The sequence below is a fragment of the Manis javanica genome, chromosome 3, assembly GCF_040802235.1.
Source record: "Manis javanica isolate MJ-LG chromosome 3, MJ_LKY, whole genome shotgun sequence".
Taxonomy (NCBI): Eukaryota; Metazoa; Chordata; class Mammalia; order Pholidota; family Manidae; genus Manis; species Manis javanica.
The window spans coordinates 57,046,719-57,067,207 of NC_133158.1; the positions used below are offsets into that span (position 1 = coordinate 57,046,719).

At 46.0% G+C, this 20,489-nt stretch overlaps 1 protein-coding gene across 21 annotated transcripts in view; it reads right to left on the bottom strand.

Annotated features, from left to right (window-relative positions):
* KALRN (kalirin RhoGEF kinase) overlaps positions 1-20,489 on the bottom strand; it is a 654,582-nt gene that overhangs the window by 58,817 nt on the left and 575,276 nt on the right. For 12 of the 21 annotated variants that reach the window (XM_073231506.1, XM_073231512.1, XM_073231511.1 and 9 more), the window contains 8 exons: positions 19,582-19,686; positions 16,175-16,267; positions 7,257-7,387; positions 3,140-3,206; positions 1,622-1,725; positions 1,374-1,443; positions 966-1,052; positions 7-99 (listed from right to left, as the gene is read on the bottom strand). In XM_073231506.1, the coding sequence (XP_073087607.1) occupies positions 7-99; positions 966-1,052; positions 1,374-1,443; positions 1,622-1,725; positions 3,140-3,206; positions 7,257-7,387; positions 16,175-16,267; positions 19,582-19,686 (750 nt within the window). The remainder of the gene's footprint in view (positions 1-6; positions 100-965; positions 1,053-1,373; positions 1,444-1,621; positions 1,726-3,139; positions 3,207-7,256; positions 7,388-16,174; positions 16,268-19,581; positions 19,687-20,489) is intronic. The other 9 variants (XM_073231508.1, XM_073231507.1, XM_037012976.2 and 6 more) reach the window with 3 other exon arrangements.

A 20,489-nucleotide genomic window follows, 5' to 3' on the forward strand; every position in this document is an offset into this window, starting at 1 on the left:
TCTTACCTTGAGGAGCAACTGATATTTTGTTATTCTCTGAATGGGCTTGATAAGGAAGTCGCTCAGCGTCAGCCTCTGATTTATCTCCTGTTTCACCTCCTGGAATACAAGGGAGCTATGTCAGAAAAAAAAAGAACCAAAGACTTGGGGTTTTCTGGATCATGATTCAAGACAAGAAGAACAGGTCTTTTGTTTGCTGATAAAGTTTTAGTATCTTCAAACCATGCAAAAGGCAGAATTGCCTACATAACTGCTACTTTGTTATAAATAGGGAACACACATCACTGTCACCTTCTGCCCATCAAGCACTTTCCCACCCCGTGTCCTCACACCAGTCCTGGGGCCATGCTGGAAGAGGTAGTCTGTTCTCTCTGCCACTCCAGGGCCAAGCCAGGGATGAATGAAGGGCTCCTCCTTGGACACGACAAGCCTATGTGGCTGGGCCCTCAACTCAGATCCGCAAACGCTCAGGTGAGGGCTCTTTCCAAGTGAGGTGTTGCCTCTCCTCTTGCAAAATACACACTTCCAGGTTGGGGCAAAACAAACACTTTGAGGTGCTTGACAGAACCTCTGGGGTTGGGAGCTGAGACTGTGAGATGCCCACGAGCACCTCACTGAGGAGGAAGGTCCTCAGCAGGCAGACTGCAGGGCAGGGAGGAGGAGCGTGGGCACGGTCTGCTCTGGGGTCATGTACAGGGGCCCGGAGCTTCAGAAGCAGCCTTTCTGTTACAGTTATTTCTTACACGGAGGCTTCTGAAAGCAGTCCACACACTGGGCTGCCTCAGTGCCTCTCAGGCAAAGGTGCTCATGGGAACTTAGCTAAGAGGCCAGTGGCTCTGCTGAGGCAGCTATCCCTGTCCTGAGGGGTCATCTGTGGGTGGGTGGCGGCTGGTATTTCTGAATGTGGCTGCCTTGGCCTGAGTGTCTGTCCCCTGCCTCGGTTCAGCAAAGCCCAAGCAGCTTACTTCAAAGTAGGCGTCATACTCAGCCACGATGTACTCGGAGCGCGGCTTGTTCTGGCAGTACCACACATAGATGTGCAGCTTCCGCTCCTGCGAAGGCATAGGGTGGGGCGCTCAGGCATCTGTGCCTCATGCTGGGACTCAGAGCAGTGCTATGCTGGTCTACATGCGGAGAGGAGAACAAACATGGTCCACAGCTTGGGGTGCCCTGAGGGAGTTAAATAGCGTGGATGGAAGGGGAAATGTAGTAGGCAAGAACCCACATTTCAAATTGCCAAAAAGGTTAAAAAAACTCTGGCAATTCAGTGAGGGCTGAGGGGGAAGGCACCTCAAGGGAAGGCAGAAGAACAGGAATTTTTAAGTGCATGCAAATGAGCCTGACTGGGGAGGGGCGGGGAGGGAAGCACTCACATGTTTAATAAAGAGCTGTGCCAATCTGTCTTGCTCCTGGATACATTTTTCCAGTTCAGCCAGGAAAAAACTAAAAGGAGGAGAGGGGATAAGAGAAGGAAGCCACATTCTTCAGAACTGTGCTGTGCCTCAGGGATGAGATCAATGACAGAAGTATCCCCAAACCCTGCCCCTAAGGTCAGATGCAGGGGGAGGACGGGTCCTGGATTCCCAGGAGGCCCCAATTCTCAGGACCACAAAGCACTTACTCTTTATGCCAGTCATAAATCTGGTGAATATTTCCAAACACGATCTTGTCCTTTCCTCGCATGTCCTCAGGGACACCCTTTTCTTCTATTCTCTTCATGAAGCCCTGCATGGCAGAGGCAGCAGTGAGGAGGGCATTTTCATGAGGAGGCTTTCTTGCTAAGCCCCCACCCACAGCCCCACGGAAGTGCCCACTCCCTGCACGAGTCTCAGAGTAAGTACGTCTGTGGGTTCTCGCTATTCAACCAGGACTTGACCGTGTGCAGAGTGACAGACAAAACTTTTACGAAGTTCTGGGTCCCGTTTTTTTTTCTCCAGCCCCTTAAGAAAGTAGAATAAGGAAGAAAACAGTCACCTGTTTCTCTCCCTTTTTCCAATATAAGTTAAGTAAGTCTTTGAAGGCTCAGAATTTGGCACATCTGGCCTCAAAATGTCTTAATAATATGTTCATGCTTTAGACTCTGTAAAATGTTGTCAAGTATAATCTCATTTCAGCTTTGCAATCAAGTTTGAGGTTGCATTGGCAGCATCTGCCCCCACCTGACAGATGAGGAGGCCATGGCCTGGGGAACTGTGTGGTCTCTCACAGTCACACCACTGATGTCTGACTTGCTTGGATCCCAGTTTCTCAGCCTCCAGGTTCCCAAACCCTCTACTCTACTCCTGGGCTAGGCTTCATATGGAGGTTGCTGTACCCTGGTCTGTCCCCAGCCCCCTTGGAGAACAGAATAACTTTCCATAAACTAGAATTAAGGTCCTCTACATTCCAGGTTAGTCTGTTTATCTAAGGTTTAGGACAAGCAAATATAAAACCTGAAGACTTCATAGGATGGGGACTTACAGGCTCAATGGAAGGCACCAGCAAGTGGTACAGGTAGCAGGCACGCAATTTTTAGACTTTACAGTCCTTCATTTAAGATGATTAACAACAGGGCTCTAAGCCATCTAAATTATCCATTTACTTTCTTAGATTTTCTCATCCATGTGCCTAAATCCCCCAAAAGTAACCCCCAAGGACTGAGAGCTATTTCATTCACTGCCAGGTTGACTCTTAACGGTGAGCCTGTCAGCCTTGCCTCACTGGCATTTTCTTTGTCCTCTTGGGAGCCACAGTGCTCTCTTTAAATCTAAGGAAACTTATAAGCTCCAAGGGCTCACTGAGAGTGACCTGCTTAGTGCCTGTGGTGGCTCACAGCTCTGAAGAACGTATTTCCATATGGTCAAACACTACCAAAGCTCTTGGGACAATAACTTGGTCACTTCAAACAAGGTGACAGGACTCAGTTCTAACCAAGTGGCAAGATTTGGAAACCACTTCCTTCTAATTGCTTATAATGTTTCAAGGCAAAAAGGAAAAAAAACCCCCTACATATTCTATTTTATCTCTTATCATTTTTAGTTTCATTTCTTCAAATACCCAGAGAGAGTGAAATCCATGTAACCCTTAAGTTAAAAACATCCCGGCCCAGGTAGGGTCCAGTATGTGGGGTAGCCCGGACCCACCTGAGCCCTGTACTCACCTCCACGACAACCCCCAGATCCTTGACATAGTCCTTCTCTGTCTGGACCAGCTCATTCAGGACAAACCTGAGCAGGAGATTAAGAACAATGAGGGATCCTCTTCACTGCCAAGCAAGAAATCTTCACACTTAAGTTCACAGGAAAGTTGCCTTGACACCCTTATGACGAGACCACCGCAAGCCCCACGCCTGGCACCTCGTGGGCAGGTGCTTACTGGTGTTCTCTGCAAGGGCCCCCTGCGAAGAGCTGAGGGAACAGAGGCTGAGGGGGCTTCCCAGATGGCATATCACAGTCAGGGGGAGCGTGCTTACAGCCCAGATTCTCCTTTCTAGTTTATGCTTCCTCCTCCCTCACTTATAACTGGACAGTTGTGTAGACACAGGGCAGGAAGAAGGATGAGCAAAACCTTGGTAAAACTAACTTATGAAAGCTTTGAGGATAAGGAATCAACACAAGATTCTTCTGCCTTCATTTCAACTCCATTCTTTGCTTCACAAGAGGAGAAAGATGTTTGCTTGATAACCAAACTTTGAGGCACAGTGACACTGCCATCATGTGAAGCTTTGGAGGTACAGAAGCAACAGTTATTCAGATAGGTGTCCCTGATAACTGGCCTGCAAAATCCCCTGTCAAGGTCAGAAAGACTGACTGCAGACATTCCATAATCACAGCTTGCAATGCAGCAACCTGCCCTCACCTTCCCTGACCTCCCACCAGATGTGGGATTTAATAACTACAAGGACATTTGCTTTCTTGGTTTGTTTCTTGCTCACGATTTCTTCTGCTTAACACGCGTACTTTGTCCAGTGGCTTCATCTGGGTTTTCTCATGCATGTATTAGGTAGGTATTGGAAGCCCTATTTAAATAGACTGAAACACTGATACAGTATGGCCCAAGATGACAAACTGAGTGGCAGAGCTGGGATTTGAACCCAGTTATACGAGAGTCCACAGACTACTTTTCACTGTCCCCTGTTGCCTGGTCAACTACTTGGAGTGGCTCTGTCAAGTCTCTGAGGCCTCATATCCAAACGCTTCTCTTTCTTTCTGTACAAACAATAAAGAGCTGGACTAAGACGCATGTGGTTGAGTGCAGGGGTGGGCTAGTGCTGTGTGGCTTACTGGAGTCTGACTTGTACTATCTAAGTTTGAAAGAGTTTTGCCCTCAGCCATGCAACTGCATTTTTGGCCCAAGTGGCAGAAGGGATAAAGTTCCGCGATGTCAAAGAGGGGCCCCAGTGCAAGGGCTGTAACCATTCTGAACCCAGGAAGCAACTCATCTAAAATTCTTGATCTTCATGGCATGAGAAGCCAACAACCCCCTGAGTCTTGGGTTTCAGGGTGATGGGGAAGAGGCCAAAGAACATGTGCTTCTTTATCAGCATGTCCAGTACTTCCAACCGGCCCCCCTCAAATACACACAGTCATGGGTTGTACGCCACAGGAAGGAACGGGCAAGGCCAAATTAAAGCATCTAAATATATCTTTAGAGCAGCCCAAGTTCTTGCTTGGAAGAAAATGGTGAAAGAAAACCCACAGGCAAGTTGGGAGTGGGAATTTGGGGCTGGAAGGGCCCTCTGGAGATGAGGTCCAGCTCCCTGTCTCCAGGCGATATTTTTATCCTAAGCTATCTGCTGACACAGTGAAGGCTGCCTTGGGCTTACAGCCTCTAGGCAGGGGATGGATTGGACTGGTGCTGCTGGTGGGCCTGGCATCTCTTCCCCTGAAGGGCTGATGAAATACTTGGGGAGATGATGACATATTAAAAGACATTCTAAAAAGGTACCTAAAAGATTTAAATTGCATGCAATCACAAGACAGCACATTATTAATTGCCAGGTAATCTGAACAGATAATAAAGCCATTTTTTCATGTTCAGTTCTTATTAGTAGACGTATTTACAAAGCAAATGTTATTTTTTGGTCCAGTTAATCTTCTGCCAGTTACAGTTCAGACCTACTTCTAACCTCTCTCTTTCACAGTAGCAAGGATGGCTAGTCGTCCACAGAAAATCTCTTAGAGCTTTTGCACTGGCTGTTCCCTGCTGAGAACACTTTTAATAGCTAATTTGTTGCCTCCTTTTGGTCTCTATGCCTCTGCAGAACCATTTAAAACTGCAGTGTGGCCTCATCCATACTCCCGATAATCCTTCCTACTTTTTCTTTTTCCAGCTTCTAACATACTACATGATTTATTTTTTATTTTGTTGATTGTATGATTTCCCTCATTAGAGTATAAACTTGCCACGAGAGCAAGGACTTTTCTTTTGTTGCTCGTGTTCATTTTATTCACTGACACACCATGCCCGTGGTACATACAGATGTTCGGCAAGTATTTATTAAATGAGTGGGTGACTAAAACTTGAAGACAAGCAAGGCCATTCTAGTTTTTTTTTTCCCTTCTCCTGGACAAATAACTAGTTGTTCTCAGCTTTTCTCCATGGAGTCCCCATTTAACCTTTTGATGTCTTACTGGCAACTTGTGGACTGAGTCTCAGTTCTCTGTACCCCTCAGCCTCCAGCCTCACAAAGGTTTACAGTTAAATACTTACGTATCCTCTCTTTGATCATGGCCATAGATTACAGCAGGATGGAATAAAGGCAATATCCAGTAAAAGGAGTGAGACATTCTAACAGCGGGATTTTCAGGATAGCTCAGGATGTGGAGAGGTGTGGAGCGGGGGGAGAGCGTGCGAAGAGGGAGAAGAGGCGGGTAAAGTGGTAAAGGAGGAAACACAGCCTGCTGGAGAAGGACCAGATGGTATCACATCTGGAAGGGTGATAATGGCTTAGGTGACTGCTCTGAGGCCCATTCAATCTGGGTGACAAGAGCAGTGACAGGCTTTGCTAGGGACCCCCTGCCACCTCAAAGGTCACCTCCCTGATCTGACCTTGGCCTTGGCTTGACAATGGACTGGAACACTGGCTCCCAGCTCTGCCTCACCCACTGAAACAGCCTGAAACGCTAAAGAGAATCAGCTTTGTACGAGTCCTAGGGAAGTTCCATTTGGGGTTGATATTTTTCTACCTCTATTCCATTCTTGGGTCTCCCCTGAGCACCCACCCATAAAGGTGAGGAGGGTAAATACAGAAGCAGATAGTGCCGCTCTGAGGCCACGCCCCTGCTATGATGTTTCCACTTTTTGTCCAAGGAAATGAAGTCATGAATGTCCACTTTGCCTATTTCCAGGCAACAGAAGGACCTGGCCTCAGGTATTTTTGCTAATCTTAATGTCTGTGACCAGGCTAAAGGAGTACTGAGTTTGAGGGAGAAAGCAAACTGCTCAGCACCGCGGAGGGGGAAGCCTTCACACTTGCTTACCCGATTCTCTCTGCACTTACAATTTCTCACACATCAGGCCATGCCAAGGCCCATTAGTAACTCTGCTTCCAACACAGAGTTAAGCCCTGAACAAGAAGACTAAAGTTCTGGAGGAATTATGGTTTTGCATTAGTGGCACCCAATATCTCCATGATCATCTCAAGTAATAGAAGACTGACTTCAGATCAGGGTGGACAATACATCTTGGCATAATCTACAGGCTTTGGTGACATGCCCTGCAATGTGAATTGCATTTACCCCTAGCCATTTAGAAAGTGAAGTGATTCTCTTGGAACCACGCCCACAAATGGATGTGAAATTAAAGCCTTCAGAGGTGTAGAGCGAGGCCCTGGCCTGGTGCCACAGCAGCTCCCTTTTCTTTTATATTACTTTCCTGCCTTTGGGGAAATGTTCCCTCAGTGAAACTCATCAGACTGTCTGCCACGGGTTCTCTGATATGGGACCACAGTAATGGTCCCAAAGGTCCCTGAACTCAGTTGTTCCCTTTTATCAGCATGTTTTGAATTTCTAACAGACCTTGGCTATAATCACACTTTGTCAATAATAGCTGCCATCTCCCAGAAAATATTTCAGCCTAAAATCATTAAAGTCAATGCCACTCTAGTTCATTGTTCATCAGTGCTGCACTGTGCAGATCTAGGTCACCCTCACTGGGTGGCATCAGGGGGAACCTAGCACGGGGAACCCCTCTCTAACTCTCCACAGACTTCCCCTGGCCTTTGCCCACCGTCCACGGCACACACACGCCAGGGTGGGGTGTAGGGCGCCACTCACATCCTGCCTCTCAGGGCCTTGGCTTTCTGCTCTTCTTCCAGGTTTCTAGGAGGTGCAGGTGGGGTCAGCCCCTCATTCAGGCAGCCTGCAGGGTCTTTCAGGCTCCCCCGGTATGAGCCTCCTTCTAGACTCTGAAAAGAAGAATAAACAACCTTAGAGGAGGGTACGCTGGAAAACCATCTGGAAGCCCTGAGGCCCCCAAGCAGCCACAGCCGACCCGGTGGGCCAGTGGCTGAGGCTGTTCTCACCAAACCCCAGGGAAGCACCAGGAGGCCAGAGACTCCCACCTTCCTGCAGCAGGAAGTCCAGAGCTGCCACCTCCTCACACAATCAGGATGTACTTGGCGTCATGTGCTGCCAATTTCCCAGGCATGAGAACTGTCAAAGTGACTTATCCCTGGGTAAGACCTCCAGAGGTAAAGCTAATCATTGCAGTGCTACACCCAACAAGCAGTTAGAAAAGGAAACCAGTTGTAGGGCTACCAATACAAATTGAGGAGGTGAGGGTAATGATAAGGGAACTACTTTTGTGAAATTGTGTTGGTTAAATCACCTACAGTTTTTTTCTGAAGAGGCCAGGGAGATGTAGACAAGAAGAGGTCAATAGATAGGGCCTTTTCTAAAAACATCTTTGCTAAGGTTATTTACCAAGGGCTTTCTTTTATGAACCCCCTTTATTTATTTTAATTAAGGTGCTTTAGGATTGAGAAACAGGTAGAGGGATTAATATGGTATTCCACAAAGAGCTAGGGTAAAGGATTCTGATCCCAGATCTGCTAGTCACTGGATTATCTTCAGTGAGATAGCTAAAATTGTTCTATGCTTTATTTTTTCCCAATTGTATTTCTAAGGAATAGACAGAGAACAACCCCTTGAAAAATTAAAGTCACGACAACGGTGTTCCCCACCCCTATCGCAGGGATGCAAACGTTAATGATGCAGATGCTCAAAAATGGGATCAATCTTAACATTTTTACAGGTGCCCTGAAAGAAAGATCACATGGTGACACCTAGTATTTCACTATGCAAATTGGCAGAGGCAATGTGGATAAATAATAAGTCTAGAGATCAAGGTCACGATGGGCAATTGTAAAACAAACATGAGAGACTAACCCAAACTATCCATTGAGGATGCCTGCCCATAACAGCCACTGTGGCTACAAGGAAAGGCTTCACTGCACTAGTCTTTGACAACTTCAGTCTTATGGGTAAAGTCACAGAGATCAAAAAGTGTCCACAAAGGCAGGAGGAATAGTCTTCAGCATGGTCTTAAACAACCTGCACTTGGAGTATCTGTCACATGTTCTCTTGGCTGCTGTTTTTCAACATAGGCCAAATAGAGACAGGAAGAGTCCAAGGAAATGAAACAAAAAGTGAACAAGGTGCTCAATGGACCATTATATGAGACTGTGTGGAGAATCTTAAGACCTGAAGCTAAAAAGCTAAGAGCTGAGAAGAGATGTCAACCTGCTTTCCCCAAACCCTACTCCCACATCAACAAAATGTACCAAGGATCAAACATGAATTTGTTACCAATGTTAGAAACTAAAACAGAGCCTTCAAGCTTGAGAGACAGAATGTCTTTTAACTGGACATGAAAATATTTTACAGAACAAATAACCAACCATGCAAGTTGGTATCCAGAGGAACAGCATAAGCTAAAAATATAGAAAGGTCAGGAAGAGTTTAGCTAAATTTATAGATTCAGGATTTATAACTAGTGATTAAGGAAATGAGAGTGTCTGGTGCTGAGGTTTGACAAGCTGGTGGACAGGAAGGCTTTCTAAGACATGTGACATGTCCTCTGGTGCCATCACCAGAGACAGGCTCCCCAGGCAGATGGGTCCAGCTGGTGAGTGATCTGATTATATGCCTTTTACTTCCCTACCCCTTTCCCCATTGCTCTTTTACAGCCTTAGTTCTACAGCGTGTTGGCTGGCAGGATGTTGGCTGCAAGGTCCAGGGAAACAGGCCCACATCTTTGCCTATAGAGCTCCCCTGTGGAACATCCAGTTTGGTGTGTTCATGTTCAACCCTTCTACAGAAGGAAGGACTTCTGAGTTCAAAGTGTTGCACAAGGACATATGTTCCATATCCTTCTGCCTGACCTGTTATGTGAGCCAACAAGCCCACGTTATCTCTGGGCAAGGACTCTCTGGGATGGAGTTGAGAAGGGCAGAGGCCGTGAATGAGGAAGAGGAGAGAAATAAAGGGTTTGGCTAAGCTGTATGCTGGGTAATCTGCCTCCAATACAGGTGTTGGCTATAAATGCTTATTATCCAAAAGTAATTCCCTCTGAGGACTTGGCTACTTGTGCTACAGTTGGGGTACAGGGTCCCAGCCAAGGGCACCTAGGGGTGGCCTGCACTTGTCTGTGGTGCTCCTGGCGGAAAAGGGCAATGCTGGCCGGTTGATGAGTGGAGGCTATGCAGCCACAGGGAGGACTTTGGCTCTGCCCAGGGCTCAGGCCCATGCAGTCTCAGCAGATGAAGGGAAAGGTAGACAGGGAGGGAGCAGCAAAGGCTCCTATAGTTGGTCCAAAGTCTGAATAGAAATACAAATAGGATTCAAAAAGTAGATTAAATATGGGAGAAGGCTGTCCCCACATTAGAAGCTAATACATTTCCTATCCATTGGATCTTGGATCACATACCCATAAAATGCCCTTCCTTGGGGTAGTATGAGCACCCTTTACACACCCCTGCACAGCACTCATTATACAGTATTGTCAATGGTCATTCGTTTGTATGCAAACAAATATTTATTGAGCATCTACTATATGCTGAATACTTGCAAAGCACTGGAGAAATGAGGAGGAATAAGATAAGGTTCATAAACTAAGTTACAACAGGTGCTCTGCTAGACAGATGGGGTACCATGGGAGATGAAAAAAGGAGCAGGCAGTTCTATGGTGAGGTGGAGAGAAAGGCTTAATGGAAGACGGCACTACTTGAACTGAGCATTGAGAAACAGAAAGGATTTCACTGGATACACAATGGGAGGACACTCCCAACAGGAGCAGCACTGTGAGTAAATGTTAAGTTGTGAAACTACACAGGGAAGCCTGGGAAGCTGAAAGCGGCCTGATGTAGGTAGAACACAGCATGGGAAAAGTGGAGGGGGTTTGGCAAGTGACTGTGTGTTATGTGAGTTGGGGTGAGTGGGTACTAGGGAAGGAAAAGGTGAGTAGCATAAATAACCCTGGGGAAGTACACAGGGGTCAGATCATAAAGAGCCTTATGTATGGCATTAACAATTATAGATTTCATTTTCTAAGACCGATGATAGCATAGGAGTAACATGATGGGATTGAAGCTTTAGAAAGATCAGTCTTAATGTTCCTAAGAGCTTTTCATGGTGTGGGAAAATGTCTCTGATATGACAGTAAAGGAAAACAGGACTTAAATTTTATATACTCTACGATTAACTACATTAACTTACAAAGGGTCTAGAATATATCAGTATGTCAACACTGAATACTTCTAGATGATGAATTATGAGTGATAGAATTGGTGTTTATATTTGTCATTTTTCCAGTTCTCCTTGAATGAGTATATATTGCTTTTATTAGTCAGAAAATAATCATTAAACAGTTTTTCTTTAAAAAGAAAAGAAAAGAAAGCTCTCTCTGGTAGTCACATAGAGAAATGTTACACTGGAAGCTGGGAGGAGATGGTTGCAACAGTCCAGGCAGGAGAGCATTTTGATCATTAAACCTAGACTGTGAGCCCAATGGAGGAAGGTTCTGTATTTGAGTTCAGAGCTGGCACACAGTAGGACTCCAGGAATTTATGGAGTAAACTATGGAACTCCTGGGAGCAGTCAAAGCTCATGTGGTGAAACAACAGGTAAGGATGCCAGGCCAGCACTTGGTACCACGCCAACCTCTTGGCTGCCCTACCCCCTTCATAAACGTTTGTATAACATTCTCTGGACAAAGTATTAGATCTTAGTCATTCCCAGGCAAATTGAGGGTGGGGATGGACAAGACAATTAGCAGAAAAACTGAAGTCTGGATTTTCCAGGCAAATGACATTTCAAGTTTGTCTTGATCTTAAATTTTTTTGGGGTGGAAATTGAAATTTTTCTTCCTTAACAAGCTCTATTTCTATTTCTTTTCCCCAGAGGGATGCCAGAAGAACTTAGTTTCTGAAAAAATACACCTTCACAGTGGCTGTGATAGAGCCATTATTTCCTCCTGTCTAGACTCTGAACTTCGGCTAACTCTACCACCACAGACGAAGCCAATTCATACAAAGGAGAGCAAAGCACACACACGAATGCAGCCTGGCCCTTGCCATGTTCTGTGACCCACAAGCCTGGCCTAGGGAGGTGAATGCTATCAAAGTAGGAGAACCAGAGGGCAGGAAGTCTTGCTGAAGCAGGTGGACACATTCTCAGGATGCCAGGCCACCAGGCAGACTGAACAAGAACTCAATCCTGGCCAGCCCCTTCCCTAAAGGCAGAAGATTACCAGTCAAGGGGCCATTGGTGCCATTCTGGGACCAATGAGCTTTTGTGAGGTGTCACCTAAGGACAGGGCTCAGGGAGGGTCATTCGTTCCAGAGGCTGTCTTTCATCTCAGGTGGGTGGTGGAATCCTGGGGCTCTTAACACACACACACACTAGATTCCCACAGGGCCAGGAAGCTCTTGCTCCTCAAACCTGGGGAATAAAACCAAGTCACAGTGACTGTTAAGTTATTATCCTGCAACATTCACCCAACCACCAATCTACCGGCTGACAAACACTGTGTCCCTGAGCTCAGGATGTGGTTACTGAAGATAAAGTATGACTAGTTCCCTTTCCCTGCCCTTCACAATGCAGAGGAGGCAGCTAAGTGCTGACATTTGTAGTATGTTTGCATATTATTTTGTGAAGCACATTCAAACCTACACAGTCCTTATCCTAACTTTCTTGAGATTAGGTTCAGGTAGACAGAATCATCATTGTTAATAAATGAGATAAAAGAGAGGCCCAAGTAGACTGAGTAACTTGCCCAAGGCTATCCGATAAATACAGGGGCAGGACTAAAGTCTCCTGATTCCTTAAACACCCACCACCACCATCACCACCACCACCAGTCCACATGTCTAGGAAAAGCCTTATTAAAAACCACAGAGGGGAAAGCAGGGGGAGTCCTTTTTCCTGGCTCAGAGTTAAAGACAAAATCTTCATACAAAACATGGAAAAAGTATGTTAGCTCTATTTGGGGGGAAGTGGGTGGGTATCCTTTTTTGGTAACAAAAAGTGATTAAAGACCAAAGCTGGCAAGCAAGATCTCAGAAGTATCCATTAATGTCCAGAGGGACTCACCTGAGGAAGTTCCGGGTGGGGAGGGGCTTCAGGGTCTTATCTGTACCGCAAGTGAACCAGAGATCACTTGTCCTCATCCCCTAGCAGCAGCACTGGTCAGCACAGATTACGACTCCCTGGAGCAGCAGCCTCAGGCAGGCATAGCTGTATGACCATAAAACACCGAGGGCAGCTTTGAGACACCGAGACACAGGGTATCTCACGGCTTTGAGGCGGTGCTGGGGGGGTCAAATGAATTCTAAGTGTGGAATTTGGTGTCACATCTTGAGCAAACAAAAAGAAAGCAGAAAGAATCCAAGCCCTAGATATAAAAGTCCAAGTATAATAGATGTTCCTGTAAAATTTCCAGATACTATAAATTGGAAAGGACCTTATTAGTTCATCATATAATGAACTAAGATAACTTACACCTATAGATCTAGGTACTGCCCTCTGGAGCAATCAAGAGTGAGACCAGCCCTTTCGTATGGCTGTGCTCAACTATCAGAAGTCAGCTTTCATGGGTCTTCTCTCTCCTAACTTTTCTCCATACTTAACCTCAGTTTCTTCAATTTTCCTTCAAATGACATGTACCATATGGTACTGGTTACCTCCTCTGGAACCCTTCTATTGAGATCAGTAACTTTTAAGAATGATGCAATTCAGAATCTGATACATGATTCACACATGACTCACAACAGGTGTGGTCTGCAAAGCTTTGACTACAATGGCGCTATTACTCTGCTTAATCTGTACATTGTACTTCCCTTAACCCAGCTTGTGACCACACTGGCTATTCTAGCAGCTGTCACACTATTGTACTTACTGTCATATAGAAACTCCACAACTCTTACGGGTTCTAGATCTTTCCCTCTTCTAAGCTAAAGAACCAATGAGGAATAGCGACACAAATCACAGAGGTGAAAATGCAAGACACTATTCTCAAATACAGTCAGAAAACTGCCTACTGCTGCTGCACTGCTACCCGACTGGGGGTACATATTGGGATGGAAAGAAAAGAGGAAGTAGAGGAAAGGACATGGATGGAATTTTGGTGAGAAATTCTGAGAAATTGAACCACCACTCCCTCATTACTTTCCATGATATGGGCTTGGTTTTATATGCTTGGCCAAAGAAATCTCTATAATTCTGGGCTCACTGCAGGTCTTCTGGAAGTAGTTACTGGTGGGAGTTCAAGCCCTTATTATGGTAAACTTACCACAGAAAGGCCATTCATCCAACAGACATATGTTGAGGGCCTGTCATAAGGCCAAACAACTCCACTCCTATCCTACACCCACTCTGCTTTGAAAATTGGCTCTTACGGGACTTCTCAATATCTACACTCATATGTTTAACACCAGACCTGGTGATAACAAAGTAGATGTCCACAGCAACTCCCAACTGTGCTAAGATGAGCAGCAGCATAGGAAGAGGTAAAACAAAATACAGAAAAATACAGACTTTTGGAAACAAATGTTTACTGACATAAGCGTAAAAGACTCCTGTATACCAATAGAGGAGGAAGGTCTAAATAACTAATCATCTAGTGGTGGAGGTGAGCTGAAGAAGAAGACATTAAGATTTTAACAACACCACAAAACTAAGAGCTATCCCAAGCAGCATGTGGCTCTCACAGCTACTGCTATGGGACTTCTGAAGAACTCTGGCCTGGGCTGGTCAGGAAAGCCCTGGAGGAGAGGTGAGATTTGAGTGGGACCTTGAAGGGCAGTTATGCTTTTGATAAGCGAAAATAAGAGGGAGAGCATTACAGAGAAGTGGGATGCTATGAGCAGAAACTTGCAGGGTGGGAAGCCAAATGCATGTTTGGGGACAGGGAGGAAAACAATTTGGTTGAAGCAGAGTTCATCAACCAGAATTTAGAAGCAGATTTTGGAAAGGCAGGTTGGCTATAAAACATTAGAATGTTGGGTGAGTGTGGGCCTTATTTATTGAGTCAGTCATTTCCAAACTTGAATTATATAACCTCTACAGTAAACATGATTTTGGTCATATACTCCCCAAATATGTAACTTCTTTTTAAAGCATATTTCTATGCTACTGTATTATCATTATATACATAATAAAACATATGCAAAGCCATTTTTAAATGATGAGATAGATTCTAAAACTTTCTTCCTGCACCTCAAGAAATCTGAAGGCACCCCACATTGGAGATGACTTCTCGTGTAGGCAAGAGGGAGGCAGTGAGCCTCCACTGAGCAGGGGCCCTTGTGGAAGGCCCATCAGCAGACTGAGGTATGGGAGGCAGACCCGGTGGGGGAGGATCAAGCACTGGCTACTGTAAGAGTCTAGGCATGAGGCCAGGGCCCAGGCTCAGGCGGCGAAAGAGAAAATGTGAAAAGAAGGATGATTTTTAAGTGGTATTTGGAGAATGAGGGTGTATAGGTCAGTGTGGAGAGGAAAGGAGAGCAAATGAGGAGACGCCAGGGAGGCATGCTTTGAAAAGTCAATGCGGTGCCCACAAGATTGCTCAGCTCCCGCCAGTGGGACAGAGAGAGGGCAGGAAAACGGGCAGCCTTCAAGAGTCTGACACTAGTTATTAAAGCATCAGCTAAATTTTTCTTTCTTTTTTTTTTTTTAAGTTGGGAGGGAAAATTTAGAGGGAAAAGAAGAAAATCATATGCATTAAACTTCACTGGTGCTCTGCAAGCTGGGATAGGTGAAAAGGGAGTTGCTGTAATAGAAATTATTATCAGGCAGCTTTCCCTAGAGAGCATCCATCATTTTCCCCTAATTTCTAGGCCGAGTAGAGGAGGGTTCAAACGGTGCTGATTAACAGGACTGCCCAACATAAACCTGGCAGAAGCACAGACATTTATCTTAAGGAGAGTTGCGGGAGAAACAAAATGAGTGACATGGATGAAAGTGAAGGAAAGGAAAATGCTTCAGATTGTCGTCCTGAAATGATACACTCAATGTAAAAATATGGGGGTAGAGGAACACTTTCTCCAAAACGAGCTCTTTCACCAGCACTATGCTGAAACTCTGAACCAGCCCAGATTCATAATCCTTCCCTCCAATGGTCTGATTGGTTCATGAGCTCAGTTTTCAGCATTTAATGTTCCATTTCCTCCATGATGGGGATACACACCAGCTCCCTTCTTGTGGTGAGGTATCCTTGCTTTTTTGTCCATTTCCCTATAACCAGCAATCTACTTTTGTAAGACTTTGCAAGCTAGAAGACTATTGGGACCCCCAAATAAAATTACCTGGTGCTTTCAAAGATCCAATCCATGTTCTCAGCAGTAAAGTAAGCTTCAAGGCTAATCAGGCACACACCAGTCACTGTCCAAATGCCACTTCCCTGTATGCCAGTGGACCAAGCTTTGGGAAAAGTATTTTGTCTTGGATACTTTTCATACTTCTCATCTGTCATTAATGCCACAACCCAAAAGGGCCTGTTAATTGCCCATGCCCATTTCCAAATAAGCCAAAAAGGCCATTGGGCACAGCTTTTTAGAAACCATTTATTGACTGGAAATAACATCCAAGGGGAAATGAGGACTGGCATGAAGGAGAACATGGCAGATAGATGCCAGGCCCTGGGAGCCACATGGAGGTAAGAAACATGCAGAACTGCCTCCAGGACCCCCACTTACCAGCTTGTTTTTGACCAATTGTTCTATTGCACTGACAAGGTCTGCAGCAGTGGGTACTTCGGTGGAGGCCTGCCGGGCTGCTAGCAAAGAGGACTGCAAGACATTGAGCAGCAGAGGAACAGCAGGTTAGCAAGGAATGAGGAACAGCAATTAGGAAGCAAAACAGCAAGTCCAAAGCTCAAGGCAGACAGGGGAAGCAAGGGTCTACGTTTAGAGGGAAGCAGTAATAGAATGAGATGGGGGGTGGGTAGGTGTTGGTGTGGGACAGGCCTGCTTAACCTCTGGTCAGGAATTCTGGCCAGCAGCAAAGCAGGGAAGGGACCAGGCTCTCCTTAGGCATGCCTCCAAAGGAGCCGAACTCCCGCTGAATTCCCAGAAGGCCAACAGGCAAGGGCTGCATCCCCTTACAGCAGTGTGGGAGAGGGAAAGGGAAAGGTGGCGTGGGATGGGGAGGGGACGGGCAGAAGTGGACTTTGGCCCCTACAGAGCTGCCCACTGCTGTTGCAGGTACAAAGGGAGTAACCTAGCCTCGAGTGTGTCCAAAGAAGGGAAACTGTCCTTGCTTTATGTAGATGTAGATCTAAAACACAGATCTTCAGTGTGTATCAAGCTAAAATGCTAGGGCAGGGCACTCCAAGACCAGAAAGCCAGAAACCCCCTCTCCTTTCTCTCCCTCTCACCTGTACACATGCTCCTTCACAACACAGCTGTTTCTGCTCTGACCTGGGACACTGGGATGCAATAAAGGGCTTTAACAGGAGTTGCGTGTCTCATGCTGGAGCAACCAGAGGCTATCCTGGTCACAGAGAATGAGGCTCAAGCCAAGGGCCTGCCGTGTTCCCCAGAAATAAGGACGGGTCTGTGTGGCCATTTGGTCAACGGTGTGAGGACCTCTGCTCACTGAGGAACAGTGTTTCTTCCTTCCTTCTCCTACTCGAGAAGAAACGGGGAGAAAAGGGTACCCCTGCATGCAGGTGTGAGCTCGTCCCTGTTACATCAAAGCAGAGGACAGTAGGGCTCCCAGGGTTCTTGCACTAAGGCCGGTGGGAGCAGGAAGTTGAATCTGCTTTGGCTTTGTCCATTAGGTTAGGCAGAAGATTTCAAAAAGGAAGCTTCTTGTTGTCTAATCTAAGAGTTATTTTAGGTCTTGCTTCTGAGATGGGGTAAAAAAAATCAAATAAATGTAATTATTTCTGCTCCTGGGAATTCAGGGAAAGAGCTTAAGTCTGTTTGGAAATCCAAGTTAACAACTTTTTGATCCAGTAATCCTACCCCTACAAACTTATTTCAAGGTCAGAAGTCAAGAACAAGTGCTGTACAGACAAAGTGATCTGTAGCAGCGTTACCTAGAGGAGCAAAAAACGGAAACAACCTAGGATATCCCAAAACAGGCTGGCCAAGCAAATGATCTTACATCAAATAAGTGAAATACTCCCCAGCTATTAAAATTATAGTCATGAACGCAAAATTAGTAAGATTTTAGGAGATGTTAAATAAAACATCGAACATATCATATGCATATTTTAATTATAAAAAAGAAACACACATGCGTATAAACAATATTAGAAGGTAACATAGGGAATTAAAGTAATCACACAACATTACAGTGAGTAGACTTTTAAAAATTCCTTTTACACTGTTGTAAAAATCATTTTAATGCCTTCAACTCCATTTGCTAGAAATTCTGAGGCTCACCAAATATCCCAGAAAAAGAAATGTACAGAAGTCAAAGAAGCAGGACTGAGAAGGGTTAATGTGTCTACAAAGAGACTGTTGCCACCTGCCCTATTTCTGGCTCATAGAAAAGCTGCACAAATATCTGGAGTAGGTTCCCATTCTCAGTTAAAAATTATCCAGAAACAACATAACATCCTTTTCCCCCAAACAAGCTGTGTTTGAGGGAATCCAAGGGGGAGGGTTCGTGACCTTCACTTATTTTATGCAAGCTGGCACCTCCATGTGCAGGACTGTGTGGGACGGCAGAGAATGTGACCCGAGCACCCTACTCCCCATATACACTATCACTGTTCGTAGAACATTTTACATGGGTGGGTCTCTGGGAACCCAGCAGGCTGGTGCTCACTCCCATCTCAATGGAAGCACAGGCCTTCCTGCCCCTGGGCATCCAGGATGTGCATCCTGCCACTCATTCTACTTTTCTTCCCAACAGAGCGCAAGGCCACCAGCATCTCCTTAGGAGGGGCTGAGACTTCTCACGGGTGCATGTCAAAGAGCTGGGCAGCAGCCACATCTTAGCCATCATCCCGTGCCCAGAATCTGCCCCCCTAACTTGGAACACAGAAAGATCTCAGCTAATGTCTGCCCGTTAATGATCCAAATGCAAAGCAGACAGAATTAAAACAAGAACTGGGATGTCTCCAGAAATGCTGAAGGACTGCAAACAGTACTTTATGGGCTGTATCCTAGGTACTGTGAAGGTTTGTCCCCTGCCTATGCATGCTGGGCCCATCACCTCAGAGGGGCTGTATCACCGCAAAACAGAGCTCGAGGAGATTCTGGAGGGACAGGCTAAGCTGCCACCACCACTACCACAACAAAAGGGGGCATTCTGAAAAGCGATGGCAAAGTGCAATAAAAAACAAAAACCACCATTTCGACTTCTGGAGTGCAACAGGACAGTAACACTAAGAGAAGGCAAAAACACAATGAAGGGGAAGCATGGTTCATAAGGAAAGTAACTGACAGAGCACAGTTAAAGCATCCATGAGTCTCAGGTTACTACCTGGAAGCCCATCCGAGCTGAGCCTCTGCTTTAGAACAATCGGGATGCCCACTGTGCGAGTGGAGGCCTGGTGGACATCCACCCTTAAGATACCAGTGAGCCTCTGCATGCCGTGAGTCAGGGAATTTTGCAAAACAAAGAATGTGGCAAGCTGGCATATTATGTTTTCCCACCTTCGACAGCAACCTCCTCTTTGCAACATCTCTCTGTCCCTCATGCTGTGTTTGCAGAATTTTAACAGCATGGGGGTTGACTAGAAGTTACCATTATTAGGTTGAATATAGGGAAAACAACCAACTAAAAGAAAGGTCAAAAATTCAGGCACGACAAAATGATCATAACCTGAAACTACTCAGATTCCTCTTTGAGACAAACAGTTCCTTTTAGGATCTGTGGCTTCCAAAGACAGCCATTCCCCCTCATAACAGGACAAGACACCAGGCAGGTTTCCACTCTGAGAATTCCACACATACCTCTGCACTGGCCACAATGAAAGCAGCCCTCAGGGTTGGGGGAGGTGAGCCCTACCTAATACAGATGGGATCTGCACCCCCATATTCACATGGTGCACCGTAACAAGGGAGAGAGTATTACCAGCCCCGCCACACACAGACCGAAGTCACAGGTAAAACACATTGCTCCTCCAGGGGGAAAGAAGTCCTACCATCTCGTCCTGCGCAGGGTCGTTGTCAAAGATCTTCATGGGCGGAGGCAGGGGTGTGTGTGACTCCTCGTCTGGCTCGTCTTCACCCCAACCTTTCTTGCTCTTCTAGAGCAAAAGAACAGCATTAGTCACTGCTTCATATGGCTAATGACACCAATGGTTCAGGCCTTAGAGTTTTTTAAAAAACTGCGTATGAGATACCTTCCCTCTTCACATGCCCCTAAGTTTCCAGCCTCAGTGTTCTCCTCTGCAGAATGGATGCACCCTTCTGTCTCATAGGACAGTGTGGACTGAGTGGGGGTAAACACCCACACGAGAAACACCTACTTCACTGATCAGCCAGGAAAAGAGAAAGCTTAAGACTGGTCAGAGACAACCTGACCGCTTATGTTTTGGAAGGACCATTAACCCACCATCGAGCATCACCAGGCTCTGCTGCCATTTCCTGAGGGTGGAGAATTACAAGGAGAGTCTGGTCCCACATCAGGAAGAATTTCTTAGCCATATCAGTGACTATAGGAGGCTAGCTTGCCAGATAATACGGTTGTCTCATTTCCCCAGCTATACCAGACCCCCGAGACTTTGATTACAGAATCCCAGCTTTGGAAGGGGCTTCAGAGGCTGTGCAGTCTGACCTCTCAGCTTACACAGGGCTCCCTGTTATGTGAGGTCACATGTTTACCCAAGCTCGGCCAGGATGGGTATCTACTTGCTTTCGTGACAGCTCATTCATCACTGGATGACCTCCCCCACCTCTTATTAAAGTCCCTCTTTGAGCTGAAACCTTGCCCTCTGTAAACCTTCACCTGTCAATCATAGTTCTCCCCTTCAGGGCAGCTTGGAGTTGTCTGCCCCCTTTTATACATGGCACTACACAAAGAGACTTGAAAAAACAGCTATAGTCTCCG